Source organism: Meriones unguiculatus, chromosome 3 (assembly GCF_030254825.1).
Source record: "Meriones unguiculatus strain TT.TT164.6M chromosome 3, Bangor_MerUng_6.1, whole genome shotgun sequence".
NCBI lineage: Eukaryota > Metazoa > Chordata > Mammalia > Rodentia > Muridae > Meriones > Meriones unguiculatus.
The window spans coordinates 140,292,604-140,317,259 of record NC_083351.1 but is presented as its reverse complement, the minus strand read 5'-3'; the positions used below and the strand labels follow the sequence as shown (position 1 = coordinate 140,317,259).

At 41.3% G+C, this 24,656-nt stretch overlaps 1 protein-coding gene across 2 annotated transcripts in view; it reads right to left on the bottom strand.

The window, feature by feature from the left end:
• The window catches only part of Nsun7 (NOP2/Sun RNA methyltransferase family member 7), a 49,155-nt gene that overhangs the window by 7,328 nt on the left and 17,171 nt on the right, over positions 1-24,656 (bottom strand). For both annotated transcript variants that reach the window (XM_060380680.1, XM_060380681.1), the window contains exons 4-10: positions 24,397-24,530; positions 11,298-11,450; positions 10,771-10,954; positions 8,988-9,198; positions 5,922-6,065; positions 5,409-5,510; positions 2,816-2,933 (exon numbers count right to left, since the gene is read on the bottom strand). In XM_060380680.1, coding sequence (XP_060236663.1) covers positions 2,816-2,933; positions 5,409-5,510; positions 5,922-6,065; positions 8,988-9,198; positions 10,771-10,954; positions 11,298-11,450; positions 24,397-24,530 — 1,046 coding nt within the window. The remainder of the gene's footprint in view (positions 1-2,815; positions 2,934-5,408; positions 5,511-5,921; positions 6,066-8,987; positions 9,199-10,770; positions 10,955-11,297; positions 11,451-24,396; positions 24,531-24,656) is intronic.

Sequence of the window (24,656 nt, the reverse complement as noted above, 5' to 3'; positions counted from 1 at the left end):
TAAGAGAGGGTCCAGCCTATGGTGGGTGGTGCTGTGCCTGGGCTGATGGTCCTATGTTCTATAAGAAAGCAGGATGAGCAAGCCGGGAGGGTACGCTAGTAAGCAGTGCCCCTCCGTGGTCTCTGGTATCAGCTCCTGCCTTCTGGCTCCTGCAGTGACGTCCTTCAAAGACGGACTGTGATGTGGAAGTGTAAACCAGATAAACCCTTTCCTCCCCAAGTTGCTTTTGGTCATGATGTTTCGACACAGCAATAGAAACCCTAACTACAACAGAAATTGGTACCAAAATAATGTGTTATTTTTCTGTAACAGAGATGACCCTGTGTTGGTAGAGGGACTTTGGAACTGTGAGCTGAAAAAGCCATTGGGTATTGAAAACTTTGATGGACTGTTCTGTGGAAGCCTGGGAGAAAAGAGTATTGAGAGAAATGCCTACAGCGAAGGCATGGCTGGTGAAGTTCCAGATGGAAGTTTGAGAGTTACTTAAGACTACCAGGGCCCTTGCACAATTACTATTTTCAAGCAAGTTCTATGGTTCTGGTCACCTCAGCTGAAGAATCAGCTGTGATCAACAAGAGACTGGTACCACTGAAGTGAAACTGTTGTTTTACTGAGACAATTGATGCTGGCTAGGTGGGGCTGAGAAATTAGTAGTGACTAAGAAGAGGCCAGCATCACTGAGGTGAAATCTTCTGGGAAGCGTTTCCTGACAGCACAGAGGAGCTGTGTTCCTGAGGCGGCCAAGGTTGTACCTCACGCTGCCTGCCAAACTTGGTAGTTTAAGAGACACCCAGGTTCTACTGGTTTTGAATGCATCAAGAGGTCATGGAGAGCAGCTGAGGCTTGGCACTGTGAGAAGAGAGGAGAGAGGCCTTTGGTGAAGCGGCAGCCTCGGTAGCAGTCGAAGGCCCAGGATTAAAGGGAACGCGGAGAGAAGTTGAGGCTGGCACCAGGAAGAGAGCCTAGGAGAAGCTATTGATGAAAGTGAAGCCCAGGTGCAGCAGAAGACTCCAGAACCATGAGACAATGGCCAAGACAGGAGCAACAGTGGAGTGGAGCCCACCCAAGCTTAGAGGGCAAGCTGTGTGTGCTGCAAGGGGCAGAGCCAAAGAAATTACCCTGGCCCCTCGGAGGAGCCCCGGAGACGTGAGTGAGTCCCAGACTATTGGACATGGAGTTATTTCCACTATTGAAGCTTTGTTTAGATTGTGATTGTGCCCTGGTTCTTCCCTCTTGGAATGAGAAAGTATTTAACTTGATTTTTTATTTTACTGGAGCTCACAGTTGAGAGACTTTAACTTTTCAAGAGATTTTGGAGGGGCTGGAGAGATGGCTCATTGGTTAAGAGCACTGGTTGCTTTTCTAGAGAACCTAGGTCCAATTCCCAGCATCCTCATGGGAGGTCACAACTGTCTGTAACTCCAGTTCCAGGGGATCTGACACCCCCATACAGACACATTCAGTTCCAGGGGATCTGACACCCCCATACAGACACATTCAGACACAGTGCACATAAAATAAAAATTAGTCATTAAATTTTTTAAAAAGAGATTTTGGGGTTTTACAAAGACTTTGTATAAGAGAGCAGGCTAAACAAGCCGTGATGCGCAAACAAGTAGGCAGCACCCCTCCATGAACTCCACCTGAGCTCCTGCTTTCTGGTTCCTGCCCTGTTTAGGTTTCTGTCCTAACTTCCTTCAACAATCGGCTACAATGTGGAAGTTAAGTCAGATAAAACCTTTTCTCCCCAGCTTGTTTTTTGTCATGGTATTTCCTCACAGCAATAGAAACCCTAACAAGGACAACTATCAACAGAAGCTTCTAAACAAGAAAGGAAAAGTCGCAAGAGAGGAAATGTTGATGTCATTAACTTGTTAGCCTGTGAAATGAAAAATGCAAAAATATCAAGTTGGGAAGGCAGAACAGGCTATATACATGCTAAGATTCTAAAGAAAAATCACAGCATGAAAATAGATGTTTAATTCATCATCACAGTCTTGGAAAACTAATTAGTCTTGAAAAACTTATTCTTGGAGTGAGATCTTGACATCCACAGTACACATTGTATTTGTTTTGAATTATTTAGTGTTTGTTTGGTTGTTTGGGCAGTACTGGAGATTAAGCCAAAAACCTCAAATATACTAGGCAAGCATTCTACAGCTGAGCTACATCCCACATCTTCGCATTCATTTTTTGAGACAGGCCTCTCTCTGTGGCCTGGGCTGGCCTCAGACTTGTGGCAACCCTCCTTCCATCCTCAGCCGCACAAGGACGGGAGACTAAGCTGTGAATCATCACACCCAGCGCAGTTTGCAGTATTAATCCTCTCTATTTTCTAAAAATATTTTGTATACTCATTTTTCCTCAGAACAATATGCTATTTGGATCCAGTTTATTCAACAATCAACCAAGCCAACGCCCAATGCCTTTAGTTTTCCCAATAAGAAAAAGAAGATAATCTTTCACATACAATATACAATGTTCATAGACTAGTGCTATGGCTTGGTGGGTGAAAGCACTGGCCACCAAACCTGGTGCTCTGAGTTCATCCCCTGAGCCCCACACGGTGGCTAGAGAAATGACTCCTACAAATCATCCTTCAACATCTGCACGTGTGTGCGTACACACACACTACATACTACACAAAATACACAGAAAGCTATTAAAGAAAGTATTCATTCAAAAGCTCTCAAGAATCCACTTTAAAGCTGTAAGATTTGGGGCTGTTTCGTCACATTAAATTCTAACAAAAGTATGATGTGCTAATATAACTCCAAAAACCATACTTGCCAGATTCGAGCCCTTGCGTCCTTACCTGTAAGGTTGTGTTTTAAACAATTGGTTTTGACTGTCCAGAGCTTTGTTAACAACAGCTTCATTTTCTTCTTCATAAACAGAGCATGTGCAATAAACAACTGCTTGAGCTTTAGTAACTGTATTGAAAGAAGATGCAATCAATACGGTGACCCAATGCAAATTTGCTGCTTCCAGACACACATTTGTGACTAATGTGTACCACCAAATATTGATGGAAATGACTTATGAGGACGCTTGCATGCCTCCCCTTTATTTTATTTTTTAATTTAAAAATTACATTTGTTTGTGTGTGTGTCATGGCACGCAAGTGGGAGCCAGGGGGCAACTTGTGGAAACTGATCCTCTCCTGCCACCATGGGAATCCCTGGCATCACACTCAATTCATCAGGCTCAGAGGCGAGCACCCTTTCCTGCTCAGTGCCCCATTGGATGGCTCTCCTTCAAAAAGAAGCTTGTATTAGGAATGCAAGCAATGACCAGGAAGTAAAGTAAATCCAGCTAGACTGTACAAAAGAGAGAGAGAGCCTGATCACTGTGATCAATCTAATCCCCCCACACAAAACAATAAATACTGTTATCAAGAGGACATTCCTCTATACCACCAAGTTAGTTTAAGGGACTCTAGAAACAGCCATGAATGGGAATTGTAATTCTGTTTCTTGCTGCTATGTGAACCTGGAGAAATTTACTCTAAAGACTCGGGTCTCTCTTTCATGAAATAAGGCACCACCGCCAGCAGGCCAGGTACTTTTCTCGGCTTTGAGATCATCAATGAGAAAGACGAAAATCCTGCCACTGTGGAACTTACTCTCCAGCAGAGAACTAACGAGTGAAACAAGATTAGGAAAACAATTTACGTGATAAAATGTACAGGGGTGGGTGACAGTTTCAAGAGAGAAGCTGTTGTTTCAAGGATAGTCACAGCAATCACTGCTAATCTAGAAGACTGTGGACAGACAAGGAGGTGGGGGAGGGGCAACCATGGACCAGTATAGAGGCCCTGAAAGGGAAAGCGGAACTAGCATTTCAAAGGCTGCTGGAGCCCAGATGAGGAGAGTAGTAGGTGGGTAAGATAGACGGAGAGACCGCTGCTCAGCAGCTCTGAGCACTGCCTGTCCGCGGATGTTTAGCCCCTAGATGGGCTGTGATTTTTACACTGCTTGAAACCCTGCCTCTGCCCCCAGCACAGTGCTGGCGTCCAGGCGCACGCACAGCTGTGCCCAGCTTTTTACATTTACTGGGGATTCAGACGCACGTCTTCATGCTTGCTCAGTTCTTACTGACCCATCTCCCCAGGCCTCCTTTTCACTTTCTGTGGTTCTTTATGAAGTTTGTTTTTTTTTTTTTTTTTTTTGACAAATAAAATAAAATTTAAACATTCCACTAAACTTTAGTAAAAGTATGCAATTTACAGGTTTTCTAATCTTCCACTCATTTCATAGTTTGGGCATGTTATCAGTTCCAAAGGAGGACCTCCTTCATGCTCCTCTGCCTTATTTCTGTCTTATGAACACTGGGTCTTTATGTAGTCAGTTATAGTTCCTACAGACTCATCTTGGAGTTTTCACAGGGATCTCACTATAATGCTAATATCTGGTTTTTAAACATCTGACCACCAGAGACATTTGATAACCATGCACTGAACTAAAAAAAAACATTAATTTGTTGGCTTTATTTTTTTGAGCCTGGGGGTCGGGTAGCTCAGGCTGGCCTCATACTTGCTACATAGCCAACGGTAACTGGTCCCAAGTGTTGGGATCACAGGCCTGTGCCACCATGTTTGGCTAGGATTCCTGTGGCTGTCTAGATCTCAGCATCCAAGTGTAGACGAGCACTGCCAGGTGCTCAGATCTGCACGCAGCAACCAGAGCAGAGGTGTGCTTTCAGAGCGCGGACTTCAAGCCAGGAGAGCTAGTCCTTTGTCTGCACCTGCACCTCTCCGTTCTCTCCACGGCAAGAACGCAGAAGTGAGAGTCGGTGTAGCCGGGCTTGGAGATGCAAACCTTTAACCCCAGAACTCAGCATGCTAAAGTAGAAGGAGTGCTCCTGACTGGCTTAGGCTATGAGAGCCCACCTCAAAACAAGTAAATAAAGAACGCTTGGTGGAACACTGAAGACTTGTCATGGATGGACAAGATGACGACAGAAGAATGACAGCACGCGAGAAGTCAAAGGGAAAGGTGAAAGTGTACAGTCGTGAACTGGGTAGGTAGCACGTGGAAAACGGAGGCAAGAGGAACATAAGCTCCAGCCCTGCATGCTCTGCACGGCGAGGCTGTAAACAAACAGATGTAGAGCTATAGATGCACTGATAACTTTCCATCATGCATTGATAATTTATTAAATTATGCTAGATAACCGAGCTTATAACGGTAAACTTAGTATAGTTTACTATCTGTCTATATGCAGGTAGGATATTTTTAAATCTTACTAAGTTGGTCAAAATGAACATTCAATTTGAGGGCCCTACGATCGAACTATCGCTTGTGGTTCAGCAGTTATTGCTTTGTTCTAGTAGGTGAGGAAGTGTGCGTCCATGATCCAAAGAGTAACACTGTGTGTTGATAAACTGGCACCAATGATAAACTTACATTTCATGGCGTGTGCCAGCTGTTGGTATTGCTTCTCAGCAAGGGTCTGAAGCTTATTTTCTGTCGGCCCACCTTGAGAAAGGTCTTGAAGTAAACCTGTATCTAAATTTTGAAGAGTAAATATGCACTTTTTAAATATGACAGTGTAGGTACTGCTCATAAATTGCTGTTTTCAAATTACTCTTCAATCAATTGTCTAACAATACGTATTTTCATAGAAAATTCCTAATTATGCAATTGATAAAATATTGAATTATAATTGAAACATCGATAAAGATAATGATGTTTAGTTTTATTACTGTCTTCCAAAAGGAATGAGAGAATATTTCATCTTGCTTTTCTCCACGTCTCTGAAATAATCATTCAAAGAGCTATGTAAGTCACTTATACGATGAACACAACCAATCTGAAGAGCAATACACAAAATAAAAAAAAATAAGATTTATTCTCCAGGGTTGAAATTGATGAGTTACAGTGAACAAATTTCATTAATTTAGAAATCAAAACAGGTACCTCCATGTTCATTTAAAATAAATTCCACCGGGTTACTAACACCTAGCGCTGAACAACGAGGCAGCAACAGAATGACCTTAACGTTCTGCAGCCTGTGATCCTTTGATTCAATGTCAACAAATGTTTCATGAAGTATCTCAATATCTGGGAAGGAAAAATAGCAAAATAATAATAATAAGAAGAAGAAGAAAGACAAGAAAAATGCCTCATGTTAAATATCCAAATAAAATGAAAATCTGAATGTAGAATATGATCATAGCTCTTTACCATTCGTGTGTGTGTGTGTGTGTGTGTGTGTGTGTGTGTGTGTGTATGCAGGTATGTCATGTGTGTGGCCATTCCCAGGATCCAGAAGATCTGGGAAGGTATCAGGTCTCTCGAAACTGACAATATGGACTGCTGTATGTAGCCCAGCTTGGGTGATCAGAATTTCTCAGGCCCTTTGCAAGAGCAGTACATGCTCTTAACCATGGAACCATCTCTCCATAATTTAAAATAATTAGATTTTAATATTTAATAATAATCTTAAAATAATTAGATTTCTGCATTTGAGTGTTTTGCCTGCATGTATGTGCGCACACCACATACATGCCTGCTTCCCACAGAGGTCAGAGGAGGATGCTGGATGTAACTCAAACTGGAGTTACAGATGGTTGTGATCCACCACGTAAGCGCCAGGGACCAAACCTGGGTCGTCTGTAATAGCAACCAGTGCTTTTAGCCACTGAGCCAACTCTCCGGCCACAAATCCCTTTAATTAAACACTTCCTTGTAAATATTATTTATCTTGACTGCTCTGTGAGAGGCTCTGTGTGTGTGTGTGTGTGTGTGTGTGTGTGTGTGTGTGTGTGGTTAGTTTTTATTGTCAACTTGACACAACCTGGAGAATCACCTGGAAAGGGGAACAACAGTTAAAAAATTGCCTCAGGTAGATTGGGCTGCGAGAATACCTTTGGGGCATCTTCTTGATTGGTGTACGAGGGCCCGGTCCACTGTGGGTAGCACCATCCCTAGGCAAGTGGACCTGGGCCGTATGAGAAGTGAGTGTGAACCAGCAAGCAGCCCTCCTCTGCGGTTCCTGCCTCCAGATTCCTGCCTTGAGTTCCTGTCCTGACTTCCCTCACTGGTGGACTGTGACCTGGCAGTATAGCTAAATATGCGCCCTTCCCTCCCCAAATTGTTTTTTTGTCAGCGTGTTTTATCACAGCAAAAGAAGTCAAACTAAAATACACCCTGTGATCCTGCCAGTTGGCTGGTTGAAGCAGGAAGATCAAGGGTTTAAGAACTGCCTTATATTTGTGTGTGCGTGCGTGTGTGTACGCTTTTAAAATGTATCCTTCTGATACGGCACTGTAAGTTTCATTGCTGTAGTCACAAAACCGAGCAAAATTAGTGTCATGACCTCAAAGACAGTGATAGGCAGATAGATGTACATACATACATCAGCAAACATTGTTTCATAAATCATTAAAATGTTTAGATAGTTCCTATTATTACTATTGCTCCTTTAAATTTCACTAACACTATCCTTTCACTTGTCTGAAAATTTTGTTCCATAGCTGGGGGTGGTGGCACATACTGTAATCCCAGCACTCCAGGAGACAGAGGCAAGCCTGTGAGTTCAAGGCCAGCCTGGTCTACAAAGTGAGTCCAGGGCAGTCTACACAGAGTAAACCCCATCTCAAAAAACAAACAAAATCGTTCCATATTAGTCAGAAGATTAATTTGGCACGTTTGGAAGATGTGTGTGTGTGTGTGTGTGTGTGTGTGTGTGTGTGTGTGTGTGTGTTGGGGAGTTTGTGCAGGCGGATCCACTCTCAGCCTGAAATTCTTCTTTTCTCATTGGTGATGGCAGTCAACCCCAGGGTGTTGCACGCGCTAGGCACATGGTCCCCGGCCTATTTACTTCTTAGCTGCACAGCCTGAGCTTGTGTGTTTCTAGAGCTTTCTTTTGGCTTGGATTATAGTTCACGTTCTCCAGCTTGCCGTTAACCTCTCTTTCCTGACGCTAATCCTGCCTGCTGACTTGGGTGCTCTGCTTTCAGCAGCCATGCTGTGATGCCTGCGGTATTAACTTAGGAACTTTACGCCGGCCGCTTAGCACACAGGAGTGGCGTAACCATTAGCCCTGGTTAGAGTCCACAGCTGACTGACCAGGAACTGGAATCCTCCATGGGTCTCATTCCTGTCTAGTGTCCTCCCTTGGAGTCATATCCATCATTCTGCAGGTTTAGGGCTAAACTAACAGTCTCTTTTCTTTGCAGTTTAGTATTTTGGGGTCATGTCTTTCTTTCTCTTTGTATGTTTTTAACTGCATTTGGAACCATTTAGGAGATAACTGGAAAGTTAGATTTTTGGTTTTTTTCCTAGAGAGAAGCTACCTTGCTTCTGGTAGGTAGAGTGGGCCTGCCTAAGACTGGTTACCCTGGTTACCATAAATCCTGGGTCACCTTAATTCAATTAGAAATTAAAATGGAAGAACTCTGGGATTCAAGTTGCTAGAGAACCAGCGACTGATCCCTACCAGGGTGTCTTCTGTGTTCCAGATGAAACCCTGGATTTCCAGGCTACCTTTCCTGGTCAAGCCTGCGGTTATATATACATGCTTTTTGTCTCTCTGGCTCTGTAACTCTGTCAACATTTTTTTTTTTTATTTTGTTTAAGCCTCGCTGAACCTCTAGTAAAATGTGGTCCTGTCTTTTCATGACCCAATGAGAACGTAGGAGTAAAACAGGAGCATAAAAGACTTCATTTCTAGTCCCTCACGTTCCCTTTGTCAATTAAGCATCTATGCTAATATCTTCTTATCTATTAAGCCTTGAATCCGATGTTATTATGTCAGAGATGAAATTAAACTCAATTCCAAAATACCAACGTGCTAATTACTTTAACCTAAAGCTAGTAAATCAATATTAAACACAAATAGCCTAATACAGATTTTTGAGGGTTTTGGATGGATAGTTCACATACAGTTTTTATATTTCACAAAACACAGTAAATTTAAACACTTGAAATATTTCTAAATTCATATAGAATAATAATCATCAAATAAATATTTGCACATACTTTGACATCCCATTTTTTTAAAAAGTGTCTTCACGTCAGGATCCTTAACTTGTGTTTGTATTCCACATACAAATACTTTTGAAGTATTATTATTTGTCAAGATTGACATGTGGGCTACTGTGTACCAAGAGCCTGTGTTGACCATTAAGATATCATCATCCATATTTATTAAGGCTTTCACAGAGTGGACAGCAAGACTTCGAGATTTGTCCTACAGAGAATAACATAATTAGAATTTCAAGTGTGCAACAGAAAAAAAAAAATAAGCTGACTTGTTTTTACTTTAAACGAAAACAAGCGCTTGGCAAGAATTCTGAAAAGATATCTGATCTATTTCAGTACAGCATGTATGTCCAAACAAAGCTTAACAAAGATAACTGACAAATGCATTTAGAACAGAAGGCTTTCTCGTTTAACCTACATTACATCTACCATTTATTCTCTGTAGAGTGACAAGACAATCCTAAAATCTCAAAGATTATTGTGGGTTGGCTTCCATTCTTGTGTTGTGTACGTGTGTCTGTGTGGGGATTTGTACACATGAATGCAGTGCCTACAGAGGCCAGGAGGTCCTCTGGAGCTGGAGTTGCAGACATATTTCTGAGAAGAACTGATGTGCGTGCTCTCTTAATCCATGAAGCATCTCTCGAATCCCTAGCTTCCATTCTTACCCCTTCATGAAATCCCACTTACACACTTTTATTTATTTATTTATTTTTTGAGATAGGGATTGTCTGTTTCTCTGTCCTAGAACTCGCTCTGTAGACCGGGCTGGCCTCAAACTCACAGAGATCTGACTGCCTCTGCCTTCCCGAGTGCTGGGATTCACAGGCGTGCACCACCATGCTCAATTAAATTCCCAGTTACACCACCATTTAAATTGTTGCTAGTAGCTAGCTCAGGCTGGGCAGAAACGATATGATATTCTGCTCAAGGATCTGGATGTGGAAGCTGGGCTCAGTGGCTTAAACCTTTAAGTCCAGCACTTTAAAGGCTGAGGCTGGAGGAGTGCCAGGGGTTTGAGGCTAACCTGAGCAAGATAAAGAGTTTCAGGGTAGTGTGGGCTATATAACAAGATCCTGTCGCATGAAAACCAAATATAGGTGTGAGGAAGCGATAAACCTTAGAGCACTGTGTCAGGCCACCGTAAGTTCTCCTCCTGTACTGATAGCCATAATAGACCTCTGACAAATTAGAGTTGTGGTGCTCTGTCAGGGAGAGCACTACACATTGCTTTTTCTATGTAGACTGGCACTCTAGCTTCTCCAGAAATGGAAGGGAGAAAGGGGTCTCACTGTAGTTTCTCTGGAATCCTCTTTTAGAAGAAAAAGAAAAGAAAAGAAAAAAGAGAAAAGGAAAGAAAAGCAAACTTTTAAAAATAGCAGCTGACAATCTCCCCATTTATGAATCTGAAGAAGAGACTATATTTTAGTTTTTCAGATTCATTGCATGTCTGAGTGTTTAGCTTGCATGTATGTAAGTGCACCACATGTGTGCCTGGTGCCCACGGAGGTCAGAAGAGGGTTCTAGAGCCTTTGAGACTGGAGTCACAGATAGTTGTGACCTGCCGTGTGGGTGATGGGAATAAGAAATGGGAGCCCTCACCAAAGCCAGATAACGTATTATCTATAACTTCACATGGGACTGGGAGGCCAAAGCGTGATGGAAAGGGTGGTGGTAGAGGTGGTGATTTTATTGGAAGCAAGGTTTCACTTGCAGGTGGAAGGATCCTTTGGGTAAACAGGATGATTCAGATTCACGATGAAAGTAAATAGCAGTTTACCTGAAGAATAAGCTTATAATCTTTGAAAAGATCTATGTTTATAAGATCTTTTTTGAGATGAGAGGGGAAAATTAAGACATCCCCGCAATGCTGATCCACAGCAAAGACTTTATCTTCAAGATATGATACAGATTTGACTTTATTATAACCTTTTCCTCTCAGATTACTATAAACTTCTTCAAGGCTGTAAATACAAGCATAATTACAAACAGAATGTGTTAAAGTAGACTAAACTTTTGTTCTTGCAACAATAAAAAATATCACTGTACATTTTGCATTTTAAAAAAAACAATTTTAGCCAAGTTAAAAGATAATTAGAAACAGAAAATGTAACATATTAAAATAATCTTATCAACAATCAAGTAAACTGATATTAAGATTTAAAGCTAAACTTGACTCTCATCATTTTCCTAAATGTGGCCTCAATCCTTACAATTACAAGCATCACTTCGAAGGTAATATTTATTACATTCTCTTAAAAGAATGGGGTTTTGAAATATAAGGAAGAACTGGATTGAAATGCATACCTGATTTTGCCAGTATTTATCCAAGCGTAAAGAGGCAAAGTGGAGGCCCGCTGTTCCTGTTTCCTAACCGTCTCTGGTAGGATCTGGTAAATTGACAGGGCATCGTGTTTGATTCGACATCTCGCCAATGCTGCAGCCAATTTTGTCTTAGAGCTAGAGACATAAAATCCATTCTTTATGACCGTGAACTTGAAACAAGACTATCAATTCTCCATTTGAAACCTTTTTTAAAATCACTTTTGGAATTTTAACAAATCTGTCTGTCATTCCATCTCAAATATTCGAAGCCTAAAATAAAATTTGTGATAGTCGAAAACAGAAATCCAATAGTCCTGCTCTTTTGTTTGATTTGTGCTGCTTCTCTTTAGCTATGTACTCCTCAAATACTTACAACACTGATAGTTAAGAGTCAGACGAAACAGAAGTTGCGTGCAGGTTCTGTCACTTCCCAGCTGAGTGACCTTGACACTGTCACTCATCTCCTCTCTTGGCCTCAGTTTTCCCATCTGTAAACGTAGCCAACTTACCTTAGGGTTAGTATGTGCTTAGCACAAACCAAAACATGAGCACAGGACCAGCACACAGCAGGCAGCCATTATAGTCTGGTTAGTAATATCAGGGTGGTGACAGGATAGGATTGGTAACATTCAAAAGATGTTATTAACCTCTGTCAGTTGATTGGTTCTGAATATCCCATGTCTCCAAGTCCCAAACAAGAGAAAAGAAAAACATCAGCATCACTGTGAAGACCCAATATGTTATAGTGAGTGCAAACAGGATTTGTGTGTGTGTGTGTGTGTGTGTCTTTTAGAACTTTCGCAGTAGGAGAATAACTGAAATAAAGGAAAAATAAACAGATGTCATAAAAGAGTCAAGTACAAGCTGAGGTCCACTTGATGTGTATTATTTTAAAAAACAAAAACAAAAAGGAAGAAGACATCCTGAGGAACTGCTGTGAGCCCCGGCAACGCTGTCTGAAGGACCAGGATGTGGCAGGTGGTGACGAGCGAACAGCTCAGCTGCCATCTCCGCACCAAGTGCTGGACACCGCTTTCTTTCCTTATGCCACTCAGACTCCCTAAGTCTACGATTCATAGCCTCTTACCAACACAAAACTCTTAATCTGTAGATCTGGGAGAGGAAATTAGGGGCACCTGAGGAGGCAGGGGTTAGCAAACAGTAAACTTACTAGAGCTACAGCAAATGTCTAAATATTATAGACTTAGAGCAGGATAAACTTAGAGATGCACACCAAAAAATCCATGTAAAGAATTACTGTGAGTTACTGTTCTATATTGTACATATGTAGATGCTGATTACATAATATTTTGATAAAAACATTATTTCTAAATACCAACTTAAGTTCAAGTTTGCCGTGATAAATGTAACTGAGGGAATTATCCAATTAATTTCTGCTCTCACAGCTGCCCATCTGTCTCCTTTACCTTCACCAGCATTCCTATTACAGAGAGAGCCCTTTCTAAACATCATTACACTATTCTAAAGCTTAAATCCTAGAAGAATCCTATTAGCTATATAAAGCTAATCCTTATAAGCCCTTAAGCTTTATCACGATATATTAGGATGTAGTAATTTAGCCTCAGCCAACTCCTCCTGCCACAATTCTCTCCCTCCCTCCCACAAACCTACCCTTGGTCACATACATCACCATCTGCAAACCTATAATAAGCATGTTCCCCGCCCCCTCTCTTCCCCTTCTTCTCTCCCTTCCCTCCTCCTTCCCTCCTTCTCTCTCCTCCCCTCCCACCCCCTCTCTCTCCTCTGCCTGACCTTTGAACCAAATTACCTGAGTTCAAACTTTTGTCCCACCAATCATAAGCAGCATGCCTTTAGATAAGTCTTCTAAGCTGTACAAGTAAGTAATGACTTAAGTATCTAATGAATTAGTATCTAATGAACAAGGTGGTTGCAAAGATACTTATAAACACCTTCTTACAGTCAGGCTAGTCAAGAAAAGATTATAATTAACATGCTTATTCCTTTACAGCCATTAACCAAGTACTGTGATGAGGTCTGGACTTCGAAAGGCTGAAGGATAATTTGGGCCGTGGTAGCGCCTGCCTGGAGTGGCAGCAGCAGCAAGGCAAACACGAGACTGCTGCAGACTTGAAGCAGCTTGGCCTGCTAGACAAGTTTCAAGCTAGCCAGCACTACCTCCCTAGTAACACCCTGCCGCCACCCCCCAAAAGAAAACTGATGTTGATCCTTAAGAAGTTGATAGTTTGGTGCTGAAGAGACATAAAAAAAAAAAAAAATCCCGGCATAATCTGATGATTGTTGTGAGACACACAAAGAATAGATAATAGTGTATTAAGAAAAAAAATATTGATATCAGTCCCAAAGGGATTTCTAAGAAAAGCTTAGCTAGTTAATTAGCAAAGGAAGAGCAACAATTTCTACACCAAAAAGAGAGTGAGGACATAGAGAGCAAGAGTTTTCCAGGCACAACATGAGAGAAGACGCAGAGAGAAGACACAGAGAGAACACAGTGCCACAGAGATGAGAAGACGTTAAACCAGACAGCACATTTACTGAGGAGAAGGTGGAAAGAGGCCCAGCAGCAAATCACAACAGCTCATGCATGCTAAGGATAGAACACTGCCCAAAATAGAGGGATACTTAAAATAGAAAAGCAGTAATGAAATCATTAAGCGAGCCCGTTGTGGTGGCGCATGCCTCTGAGCCCAGCACTTAGGGAGGCAAAGGCAGGTGGATCGCTGTGAGTTTGAGGCCAGCCTGGTCTACTGAGTGAGTCCAGGACAGCCAAGGCCACACAGAGAGACCCTGTCTCAGAAAAAAAAAAAAAAAAAATCATTGAGCAAATACACTTGTTTTCTTACTATATATTGCAGGCATTGTTCTAAGTTCCAGGAACCAGTGAATGGACCAGGAGGAAGCTGCCCCTGACATACAAAGAATCTGGGAGGAAACGGAAGAACCTTTTGAAAGGCATTTCACTGTGCTGCGGTGCAATGGAAGGTCCTTGCTATGGGAGTCAAGAGGTATTTCCTAGGAGTTAGATTCCAGCCAAGCTATAGGGAGGAGTGGAAGGGGGCCCAGAGTAAAGGGGAAGCTGAGGGGCTGTGTCCCCAGTGATCCAAGCAGAGGATGCCTCAGGCCACAGAGTGTCGACCAATTCTGAAGTAAGTGCCTCAGAAGAAGACCTATACAGAGCTTACAAGAGACTCAGAGGAAAGGGAAACAAAAATGGAAATTCAGAGCAGCTCAAGCTTGTGTGAAGTCTGTCTTTATAGGCCTGGGTCACCTGACTATTTTTTAGTTCTATCCATTTTTCCTGCAAATTTCATAATTTCATTTTTTTCTACAGCTGGGTAAAATCGCACTGTCTACTATAATTTCATTATCTATTCATCAAGTGATAGACACCAAGGCTCATTCCATTTCCTAGCAGTTCTGAATAGAGCAGCGATCATGGATATATAAATAACTCTGCCATGGTGTATTAAGTCTCTTGGGAATACACCAAGGAGTGGTAGGCTGGATCATACAGTCGTTCTACTTGGCTTTTTGAGAAATCTCCACACTGATTTCTATAGTGACTATGTCAATTTAAAGTTCCTCTAACGGTACATAAGTCTTCCTCGTTTCTTCACATCTTCGCCGGTATTTGCCGTCATTTGTTTCCTCTTTAAAGATTTTGTTTTTGTTACGAGTATTTTGCCTGCGCGCATACAAGTGTAGCCTATGTACACAGTGCCCACACGGTTCAGAAGATGGTATCATACCCTCTGGAATGAGTTACAGACAGTTGGGAGCTGCTCTGTGGGCGCTGGGAACAGAGCCAGGGTCCTCTGCTACAGCAGCGATTCTCTCAGCTACTGAGCCATCTCCCTGGCCCTTCGTTTGTTTTCTTGATAACAGCCACACCGACTGGCCGTTCTCTCAATGCTTTGTGATGGTGCTATACTAGTTTTATTGGTGTGGTTCTGCAGTATAATTTGTAACCAGGCGTGATAATAACTTACAGCAGTATTCTTTTTTGCTCAGGATTAGGTTGGCTATCCAGAGTCTTGTATGTTTCTTGTGAAATTTAATATTTTTTCCTATTTCTGTGATTGCTTTTGGAAGGATGACCATTTTGCAACACCATTTCTTCCAATCCATATGCATAAAAGGTTGTCCCATCTTCTAGTGACTTTTATTTTCACTGCAGAGTTCTTTTACTTCTTGGATCGAGTTTTTTTTTTAAGCTACTATAAATGGGATTGTTTCCAATTTCTTTCTCAGTGTGTTTGTCATTGATATATAGGAAATCTACTTATATTTGTGTATTTATTTTATATCCTATAACTTTGCTGAAAATATTTTATCAGCTCTAGGAGTTTTCTAGTGGGGTTTTTAGAGTCTCATGTATAGAATCATCTGAAAAACTGGATAATTTGAGTTTCTCTTTTCCTATTTGTACTCCTTTTATTTCATTCTTTTGTCTTAGTATTCTTACTACTAAAAAAGACTTTGAGTACTATATTGAATAGAAGTGGAGAGAATGAAAACCTTGTGTTATTCCTGATTTTAGTATGACTACTTCAAATACAAAATATTATTTCAGTGTTCCTATATTTGGGGTATGTGGTCTAATTTAGAGAATGTTCAGTGGGCTTCTGAGACAAATGTATGTCCTGTGGTGTTTTGAGATGTCCTGAAGGTGTCTATTAGGTCCACTTGATCTATGATGTCATTTAAATCTACTCTTTCTCATTCTTTTCTATGATATAATGGTGAGAATGGGGTATAAAGTCACCCACTATTATTATGTTGGGATAAATATGTGTGCTGTTTTATGAAATTGGTTGTATCTGTGTTTAGTACTGTAGTGAAATTCTTCAAATGTTGTTTTCTTTAAAAAAACACAGAAATAAGCCATGAGTGGTAGCAAATGCCTTTAATCCCAGCACTCAGGGAGGTAGAGGCAGACAGATCTTTGTGAATTCAAGGCCAGCCTGGTATACACCACGAGTTCAGGACAGGCAAGTCTACACAAGTCTTAAAAAACCAAAACCAAAACCAAACCAAACCAAACCAAAACAAAACAAAACATAACAAATCAAACCACAGACATATAAGAATGTTTTGTTTTAATCCCCAGTGTGGGGATATAGTGCTGCTCTGTAGCAGCTAATTTGCCTTGTACTCTAGCAGAGGCATGATTTTTTTTTTTCTAGTTACAGATAGGTTTTGCAATTGTATGATATTTGGAATTCTGTATGACTTTTCAGAGGGTATATAAATGCTACAGACCCAAGAGGCAGGGTGGATTGTTGGCAGCTTATTGATTGGTTGTTGGTTACTGTTGGCTACAGTTTATTAAGTAATTGTGGACAAAGAAGAAACAACATCAAGAAGAAATTAGATATTCTGACAATGGAAGAAACAACATCAAAAAGAAATTAGATATCCTGACAATGAAGATCAAACTTGCTCCTGATCAGCAGGCAGTAGTCTAACAATAACATTCCAGCCTGTGACTTTATTCAAGGATCTCTTTCCTTTCCTCTCTATCCTCTCTCTCTCTCTCTCTCTCTCTCATTGCTAGTGTTAGGAGGTTGAAGGGGGGAAGAATAAGGGTGGAGAAAAGTGTAAGAAAGAACCCACAAAGTAGCAAAAGACTGGCTACATAGCACATATACTTTCATAATTGAAAGGTCCTCTTGATGAATTGTTCTCTTGATCAATGTGGCATAATCTTTGGTTTGGTGTCTATTTTGTTAGATATTAAAATAGTGGAGCTTCTTTCCTAGTCCCATTTCATTGGAATACATTTTCCATTTTTTCACCCTAAGATGGTAACTCCCTTTGATGGTGAAATACTGTGCTTGATGAATGCAGCAACATAAAATATCCTATTTTAAAATCTAATTTGCTAACCTTGCCTTTTAATATGGAAACAAGACAACATTCAGAGTTCTTGTTTTTGTTTTGTTTGTTTGTTTGTTTGTTTGTTTGAGGCAGGGTCTCACTACACAGCCCTGGCTGTCCTAGAACTTACTATATAAACCAGGCTAGCCTTAAACTCACAAAGATCTGCCGGCCTCTGCCTTCCAGGTGCTGGGATTAAAGGCGTACACCACCATTCCTGTCCAGAGTTATGGATTTGTTATTTTTGTTGACTTCGTAGACTGATGTTTTCTTAATCCTACTGTGCTTACAACTGCCTTAGCATGGTGTTTTGTTTTGTTTTGTTTTGTTTTTTCCAGTATTGCCTCTTGGCTATCTTTATTTCTTTTCAGTACAAAGTATCATCTGTTGGGCTGCGTTGGTGGTCATAGATTCCTATAGCCTGATTTTTTACCATGTGAAATCCCACCACCACCACCCCCTTTTTTTTCTTTCTGGGAGTGGCGGTTGGAATGAGAATGGCCCCAAGGGGCCACTTGGATATATGTAAATGCTTGTTCCCTGGCTGATGGAACTGCTTGTGAAGAACTCGGAGGTTTCCAAAGCCCACAGCGGGTCCAATCTCACTCTCTCTGCCTCCAACTTGCAGGTAAGGCGTAAGCTCTTAGCTCCTGCTCCTGCACCATGTCTGCATGCTGCCATGTTCCCGTGGTCAAGGACTTACCCTCTGACACTGTAAGCAAGCCCCCAATATAAAATTTCCTTTATAAATAGTCTTGGTCATGGCGTCTCATCACAGCCATAAAAAAGTCGCTAAGACACCGGGTGTGTTGGTCTGTTTGAGTAGCTGTAGTCTTTAAGAACTTTAAACGCATCTTTCTAAGCCCTTTTGGCTTACAGGATTTCTATTGCAAAATTGGCTTCTATGCTGATAGACTTGCCCTGGTCCTTTCAATATGCTCTCTTTGTTCTGTATTAACAGTACTTCAGCTATGGTGTGGGTTGTTTCTTTTCTGGTCCTAGCCATCTGGTGTTTTGGATGCCTCTTTGATCTGGCTGAGATCTCCTTCTCTAGGTTTGAGAGTTTTTCTTTCTTTTTTCCGTGTGTGTGTGTGTGTGTGTGTGTGTGTGTGTGTGTGTGTGTTTGTGTGTGTATGGTGTGTGGGGGAAGTGTACTCAGAGGCCAGAGATGGATATCAGGTGTCTTCCTTAATCCTTCTCTGCCTTATTTCCTGGGTCCAACTGTCTTATTTATGTGGATGCTGGAGTTTCAAACTTTGACCCTCAGGCTTACGCAGTAAAGTCTTTATCCACCGAGCTATTTTCCCAGCCTGGGAAATTTTCTTTTATAGATTTATTTAAAAAATTTCCTAAGCCCTTGGCATGAAATTTTTCTTCTTCTGTGTCCATAATTATTAGATTTCATTTTTCATGGTGTCCCAAACATCTTCCATGTTTCACTCATACTTTTCAAAAGTCTATCTTTGATCTCAACTGTATGATCCAGATCCTCCACCTGGTCTTCTAGCCCTGATTTTTTGTCCTCCGTGATTCTATTGATGAGACTTGCCACTGAGCTTTTTACTCGACTTGCTGAATTTTCATTTCCATCATCATTTCAACCTTTCTCTTCAATGTTTTAGCTTTTTATCTCCATATACTGAAATGAATTCCGCATTTCATTAAGCTGTTTGTGTTCTCTTGGAATTCATTCGGGAGTTTGTGTCTAAAAATTATTTGAATATAATGATAATCATTCATTTGCTTGGGCTTCTACCTAAGTCGCTGTTATTGAGGATTACTTTGGGATTTTTAAAGGAGACATTTTATCTTGGTGTTTCATGTTTCCTGTGGTTTTGCATTAGGACTTGCCCACACGGAGAAAGTTTGTCAATGGAGCAGGCAGAATTTGTTCTTATTCCAAGTCACCCTTCTTCACACAGTGGAGGCATTTGCACAATTTGCGAGAGAATAGTTGTAGCAGGGTTGAGATAATTTCTTCCCCTGTTGAACTGGTTTTCAGAGCGCCAGGGTCTCTCCCCAGCTCTTCCCTAACAGTTGAGTATTGTCTGAAACCAGTCACTATGGGGCAGCAAATCTGTTACGAAACTAGAGAAGCAGGTGACGCAAAACAATCTCTTGTTTGTACAATTGCTTTAGGAAATCAACACTGATAGTGCTGTGTTATATGGATTTGAATGGAAAGAAAAAGGAGAAAACATGGAGGGATTAGTGGTCAGTACTAGGCTGCTAGGTCTGAAGTAGAGGAAGGTAAGGTAATATACAAAATGGCGACATGGTGGTCAAAAAAAGATGGGGGAAGGTATGTGGGAGTTTTCATTAAAGGTAGACTGGGAAAAGGGGTCATAGACATGCATTAACATAAAACAGTCTCATCAAATTTCTGTTGTTTCTTGTATAACAGCTAGAACCTTTACCTCATTTATTTTTACCCATTTTCTAAATCTGATCCATGATACGCTATTTTGACCACATAATTACATCTTAAAATATATCGCTCTAGCTGGACAGGGTGGTACACGCCTGTAATCGAAACATCTGAAAGGTGGAGGCAAAACAATCATGAGTTCAAAGCCAGACTCAGCTACACAACAAGTTCAAGGCTAGCCTGGGCTACATGAGCCCTTGTCTCAAAGATAAACAAACTTTACTCTACTTGGCCTATGGAACAGATCATGGGAAAGTAAGAATTATAAACAGGAAATCTAATGAAGAGTCTATTCATAGTGTATGGATTTGGATGGTGGTAGTAAAACTGGAAATAAATGAGCAGATTCAGCATGTGTTTTTGAAAAGGAGTCACAGGATTTGATGCACTAGCTATCACGGGGAGAAGAAGAAGTGAGTTAAGTCAAGTATTTAGGTTGATGGCAGTACCATAATTATAACATGGAAGACTTGAGGCTGAACAGTTTGGAAGCCCTCAGACAGGAAGTTCCAACTGATAAGTAGTCTAAGGAAAAAAAAAAAACTAGCTATACAGCTTTATTATAAACACTTGGGGACTAGGGTCAAAACAGGGCTTTCCCAGCATGGGCTAAGGAAGTGAAGTAGAAGACAGGACTTCAAAGGAAGAGAGAAGGAAACAGAAACTGAGAGAGAAGCAGTAGAAAAAGTAAAGGAATTAAATAAGCCAGATTCCTACCACCATTCTAATTCCTAATTTCATTTCTTCCCAGGTACCTGAGAACTCTCTTTACCAGGACAGTTTCCACTCTTTCTCAAGCTAACTGGTTACGGCCTCTCAAAAGCTAAGACCGTGGCTAAAATCCTTTGGTTTTGCTGGGCCTGATAGCACTTGGTGACTAGGATGGGAGCAACACTTGAGCTTAAGGGCTTGAAACCCGCTTCAGTGACATAGCACCTTAAAAGTTATTGTAAGTGTACCTTTTTAAAAGATTTCATTTAGCCGGGTGTGGTGGCACACCCCTTTAATCCCAGCACTCAGGGAGGCAGAGGCAGGTAAATCTCTGTGAGTCGGAGGCCAGACAGGTCCAGGACAGCCAAAGCTACACAGAGAAATCCTGTATCAAAAAAAAAATTTTTTTGAAAATTTTAATTATTTGTATGTGTGTTTGAAAGGGGGGCATTTGTACACATGAGCGCAATGCTGGCAGGAATCAGAAGTTAATCTCAGATCCCCTGGGCCATCCAAGTGGGCGGTAGGAACCAAACTCAGGTCCTCTGCAAGAGCTGTATGTGCTCCTAACCACTGAGCCATCTCTCCAGCCCACATTACCTTTATCTTCATACACATATTTTCCTTGCCTTGCTCTGCTGTTCTCTGCAATTAAATGCAGGCATTGCTTACATGCTATGTTGTTAGTTGGATATGATAATGAATATGAGTATAATATGATTGACTACTTTTGGATACAGTTTGCATTTTATGAGGAGTTTTGAAAAACAGGGTCTCACTGTGTAGCCCAAGATGGCTGGCACACATATCCTTCTGACTCAGTCTCCAAGTACTGGGATTATAGGCATGTACTGCCAGGCCTGGTTTTATATAAACCTGGGATGGGGGTGGGGTTATTGGTAGGAGTGCAAGCAGGTCTGTTGTTATGGTCCAAAGGAGGATGCAGTATCTTGTGAGGAAGAGGGAACATCTGGGAACCAGCTGTCCTTAATTAAGCAGTAGTATATTCTGAGTTCTCTGACCCCATAAACCAGGTTCCTTGCTAGCAATGTCACCTAGTCTATCGCTGATGAGGTCATATGCTGGTCTTAGGATGCTATGGCTTTTCTGGCTAACTCAGCTAACCTGAGCTCCTGTTAGCCAGTCTGAAACCAGGCTGTGATTGCCGTGACAATGTGTTAATGCCTGACGTTATCAAAGGGAAACCTGGGGAAGCATAAGAAAACAAGGTCAAAGCCGCTTCGTAGCATGTTGCTGCCCTGTTTTCTGACAACAACAGCAGAAACCAATAAAAAGGAACGAGGTCCTATAGGAGGGTGTTTTTATGCACTGTGTATTCAGATGCTGATTCCAGTACCCAGAGATCTGGTTAGCGTCCTCTTGTTGACATTGTCACTATTTTTTTTAATTTATTTTATTATTTTATGTGTATGAGTGTTTTACCTTTGTGTGTGCCCATGAACCACATGTGCTTGAGGAGGTGATGAGCCTCCATGTGGGTACTGGGACTCAAACTTGGGTCCTTTACAGCAGCATCAATGGCTCTTAACCCTTAAGACAACTGTCCAGCCCCTGGCATTATCATCATTATGAGGCGTCTCCTATCTTGGTATGTTGTAAACATTGTTCTCCATCAGCTTCTGATTGGTTAATAAAGAACTGAACAGCCAATAGCTGGGCAGGAGAGTTAGGGCAGGACTTTCAGTCACTGGGAGAGGGTCTCAGGTGAGGACCACAAAGAGGGAGTCACCCTGAGGAAACAGATGGAGAGAACAGCCAGGACAAGACCAAAATGGCAGGTATCGGGGCCACATGGCTGGGAAGTAGGCCAGACCAGCGTAGTCAGGTTAGGATGGCTCAGTATCTGCCCAGCTATAATGACTGAAGCTTTTAATAAATATTAGAGGTCTCCATGTCATAATTCAGAGCAAGGAAGGGCATAGCAAAACAAAACAAAAAAACCTTGCGTTTTATAAGGTTTTTACTAGTACAGAGAGTATATACATTTAATTAATTGTTTTTGCTTTTCTCCATCCCACATCACATGGCTGTGACTGTCATGGGCCTCACTATGCCATACCTTTAGTCCTCCAAACTGTGGAAAGAGTGACACATCCGGGGGTTAAGGCATGGGCCCTAGCATCTGAATCTCTGATTTTGAAATCTGTGTACTCCCCATTCTGTGGGGCATTAGGTAGGTTCCTTAACCTGTCTCTTAGTTTTCCCATGTATGAAATTACAGGTCATTTCCAGTAAACAACTCATAAGGTTGTTATGTAAAAAACATCTTAGAGCAGCAACTGAGACAAAAAAGCAAACGATTCTTATTCTATTACCTGAATCTTCTGGTCTTGGCCTTCACTAGTTTAAATGAAGCGACTTGAATTTTCTCCCAAAGTATAAAATTAAGTACACTGACAACTCTTTCAGCCTGTTCTCCCCACAAGACTGTCGTCACTACACTGTGGCATTGAAGTCCAATAATTGATATAATCTAACAAACAGTGTAATAACAAAAGCTATAACTGGGCCAGCGACATGGCTCAGGGGGTCATTTGATCCCTAAATCCTGTGGTGGAAGAAGAGAAGAACTTGTAGAAGTTGTCCTTTGACATTCATACATGAGTGCCTCGCCTTCTCACACATGCATCATATACACACAATAATATTAAATAAAAATGTAAACCTATAACTCATATTATTAGTATACCTTCAAAGCAAAATATCAGGAAGTAGGTACTATATAAGGAACAGAAGCTTATTTCTGGCTAGGAAGTCCAAGGATCACAGCTATGGCAGAAAGGAAAAGTCTAAAAGTACAATTTCATTTATATAATTTTTTTTTCTGGTAGTGCTGAGGATTGAACTCGGGACCTTAGACATGCTAGGAGAACACTTTAGTACTGAGCCACATTCCAGCTTCTAAAAGCCCTTCAGTGATTGCGTTTTCTAGGTGCAAGCCTGTAACCCCAGCATTTGGGAGATGGTGGCAGGAGTCATTCTAGGCTACATGAGAACCCATTTCAGAGGGGGGAAAATGGGGCTAGGAAGGTGGCTGAGTAGGTAAACCGCTTATTGTGCAAACATGAGGACCTAAGTTCAAACCCTCAGCACCTGCGTAGAAAAGCCAGGCGCAGCATGCCATGGCCGTGATTCTAATGCTCAGGAGGAGGGGGCGGGAAGAGCGCAGGCCTGCTGGCCCCGTGAATGCGAACCAATGAACTCCGGGCTCAGTGAGATTCCCTGGTGTCTGAAAAGAGGGGGGTGATTGGAGAAGGCATCTAAAGCTAGCCGCCAGCCTTCAGGGAAAACAGAAATGACGGCGTTGTCACTCCCAGTGGAGCAGAGCCGCTGCCCTCCCGATCAATGCCCCTCCCTCTCACTAGGGTCAACCTCCCGACGCTGCCACACGAGAATTCAACATCTGAATTCTCAGAACGCCATCAAGACATTAACACACAGTACCATTAACACAAGTAATATTTGTCATGCACTGACCATTTACTATGTGTTCAGTTATAACTGCGCTATTAATACGTTATCTTTCCTAATCAGCCTTTGAGATAAGTACTTATTTATTACCCACATGGCAGTCTCCCGTTGACTGTTGATATTTAGGAAAAAGAGGAAACTAAAACACATTAGTTTGTTCTTAACTAAACAGATTTTTTTTTTTCCCAATTTGGCAGAGCAGTGAATTCTAGTACAGTGTTGGAATTTCTTCATTTGTTATATGTTAGTTTTTTTTTTTTTTTAAGCTGTCAGTTAAGGGAACAAAATTAGCTGTTTCAAATTAAGTTTAGCTTATGCATATACCAAAGCTCATTAGAAATTAGTAATGATTTCCTACATGTTTATACACTGGATCACACAATTCAACATCTTAAAACAATTTGATTTAACGTTAGATATTTAAACTATTCAACACTGTTTGCAAAGGAACCCAAGATACTTTAATATTTTTCCACAAATGTTTGAGACATAGGTGTCTATAAATTAGACTATATAAAATTCTGTTAACCAAAATGCTAACACTAGTTCCATATAAATGTCCTTTTTTACCTGTTAAGAACGTTCTCTACTTCTTGAACTTCTGACAAGGATTCTACTTCAGTTTCAGGAAGGATACGTGGCTGAAATTTTCTATCTTGGAAATCGTACAGCATCACAACAATAAGACTGGTCAGATGATATGGCTACCAAGGGAAAACACATACAAGAAAACTAAATAATATCCAAGGGCTTGAGCTATACCCCAGGAGCAGAATGCTTGCCTAGCACAAATGACCATGGGTTTGACTCTGCAAGGGTGAGGGCGAACA